General features: G+C 43.9%; 1 protein-coding gene across 1 annotated transcript in view; it reads left to right on the top strand.

Annotated features, from left to right (window-relative positions):
* The window catches only part of ptprq (protein tyrosine phosphatase receptor type Q), a 32,544-nt gene that overhangs the window by 2,316 nt on the left and 28,411 nt on the right, over positions 1–1,817 (top strand). The window contains exons 3-6 of the mRNA XM_013910037.1: positions 767–836; positions 956–1,155; positions 1,339–1,567; positions 1,663–1,791. Coding sequence (XP_013765491.1) covers positions 767–836; positions 956–1,155; positions 1,339–1,567; positions 1,663–1,791 — 628 coding nt within the window. The remainder of the gene's footprint in view (positions 1–766; positions 837–955; positions 1,156–1,338; positions 1,568–1,662; positions 1,792–1,817) is intronic.

The following is a 1,817-nucleotide window of genomic DNA, read 5'->3' as shown; positions in this document are numbered from 1 at the left end:
AAAAAAAAACAACTGGAACCCATTTGATGTGTAAGGAACTGACAGAGAACAACGGCGTGATTTCAGATATGAATAAAGGAGGAAGGTTTAGTCAAGAACAGGTGAAGCAGGTGTGAGAGTTAGGTGACAGGAAACACTGAGAAAATCTGAGGACATGAGGGTTATGTTTAGCTCACCTGTATTGTAGTGTTGCACCTAGATCAACTGATCCATTATGTCCATTGCTTGTTTAATTATTCTGGGGTTACCCTGTATGTGCTTGGCTACTGATTGGATGACACTGACACGAACCAGAGAAACGCCTGCAGCGCCCCACTGCTAACCGTTTCGTGGCAACAAGGTAGAAACAAATAGCTGAACGGCGCGCGCTGTTTTCTGATCTCAGGCAGGAACGAAATACATTTTTTCTTTGTTCTTTTTTAAGATAACATGTCAGTTCCCATACTACTCCAGTACAAAACTAAAATCCATTTAAGTGACTCCACAGTTGACCTGATAAATTGCTATTTAATTTTGATCCCACCTTAAATCACTGGAAAAAATTCAAAGACTTAAGACTGTGTTGTGATCTGTTTACATCTACGCTATATAATGAGATATATTTTTGTAGAATATATATCTCTGGGATCTCTGAATCAACTCTGCTACGGCAGCTTGTTCCAGCAGCCTGAGATTAGCACATGACTGGGAGATGATAACTGACAGGAACATGAATTAATCATTATGCCTACCAACACTTCCTCTCTCTCTCTCTGTTTCTCTTTAGGTAGCAGCTATATCTCCATTTGGAGTAGGAGCATTCAGCAAACCTTTATACATAAAGACAGCAGAGTCCCGTGGGTATTCATGCACAAGCACACAGCCTTGCACTCCGATCCAAGCGTCTCAACATCATAAAAAAATAACATGTGCATGTGTATTTCACTGAATTTGCATGTGTATTCACATCCTGCAGCCCCTGGCCTGGTGACCAATCTCACAGCGTATGCTCATAACCACACTTTCGTCGTCCTTACCTGGTTCTTGCCACACCGCATCAATGGCCTCATCACAAAATTCGCCGTCAAGGCCAGATTTGCTCGTACTGGGCAGATTGTCCGTTTGCTGGAGGTCAATGCAGTGGACATCATGACTGTAGCCCTGCCTCACTGCAATGTACTGTGTTTTTCCTTCACCCTCCTTCTAAACTGTGCTGTTATTGCCAAGTGTTTTTGTTCTATACTACTTTCCTGTCAAGATGATAAATAGCTCAAATGCACAAGGCCGACCGTCTTTTCTCTTTCCTTTTTTTCTTAAATGCACTCTCTCTTTTTATCCCGCATGATTTCATGTGTCTAGGATGCAGCCGATATCCTGTCCAGTGCGACTCTCAGTCCCTTGGAGATAACAGCATCATCGCCACCCATCACCCTCTCTGCTGTGCCCCCTGCAGCCTCTTGGAACGTACCCATATCAGTAGGAGTTGATCAGCTACGACCTTATATTGCCTATCTATTTGAGGTGTCCGCCTTCACCTCTGAAGGAGAGGGACAGGTAGCCTCCACTATGGTTCGCATGCCAGAATCAGGTGTGGAAAAAGAAGCGTGCAAACACTTTAGCACTAATTAAGCTCGTATTCATATTAGCACTGAGGTATGAAAACAAATATTCCTGCTTGTGCAGCTCCAGAAGACCCGCCACAAAACTTCTCTGTATTCAGCATGACGTCTCGATCATTCTCTGTGTCCTGGAGCCCTCCCAGCATCACGACAGGAAAGTTCTCCTACGTACTCTACCTTTATGGACCCACAGGTGGATAAATGTTGACTCAGAGCAAA

This window comes from Pundamilia nyererei, unplaced genomic scaffold, assembly GCF_000239375.1.
Source record: "Pundamilia nyererei isolate P.nyererei 1_Seehausen unplaced genomic scaffold, PunNye1.0 scaffold00035, whole genome shotgun sequence".
In the NCBI taxonomy this organism is placed as follows: domain Eukaryota; kingdom Metazoa; phylum Chordata; class Actinopteri; order Cichliformes; family Cichlidae; genus Pundamilia; species Pundamilia nyererei.
Note: the sequence above shows the minus strand (reverse complement) of the source record. Positions and strands in the feature narration are given on the sequence as shown.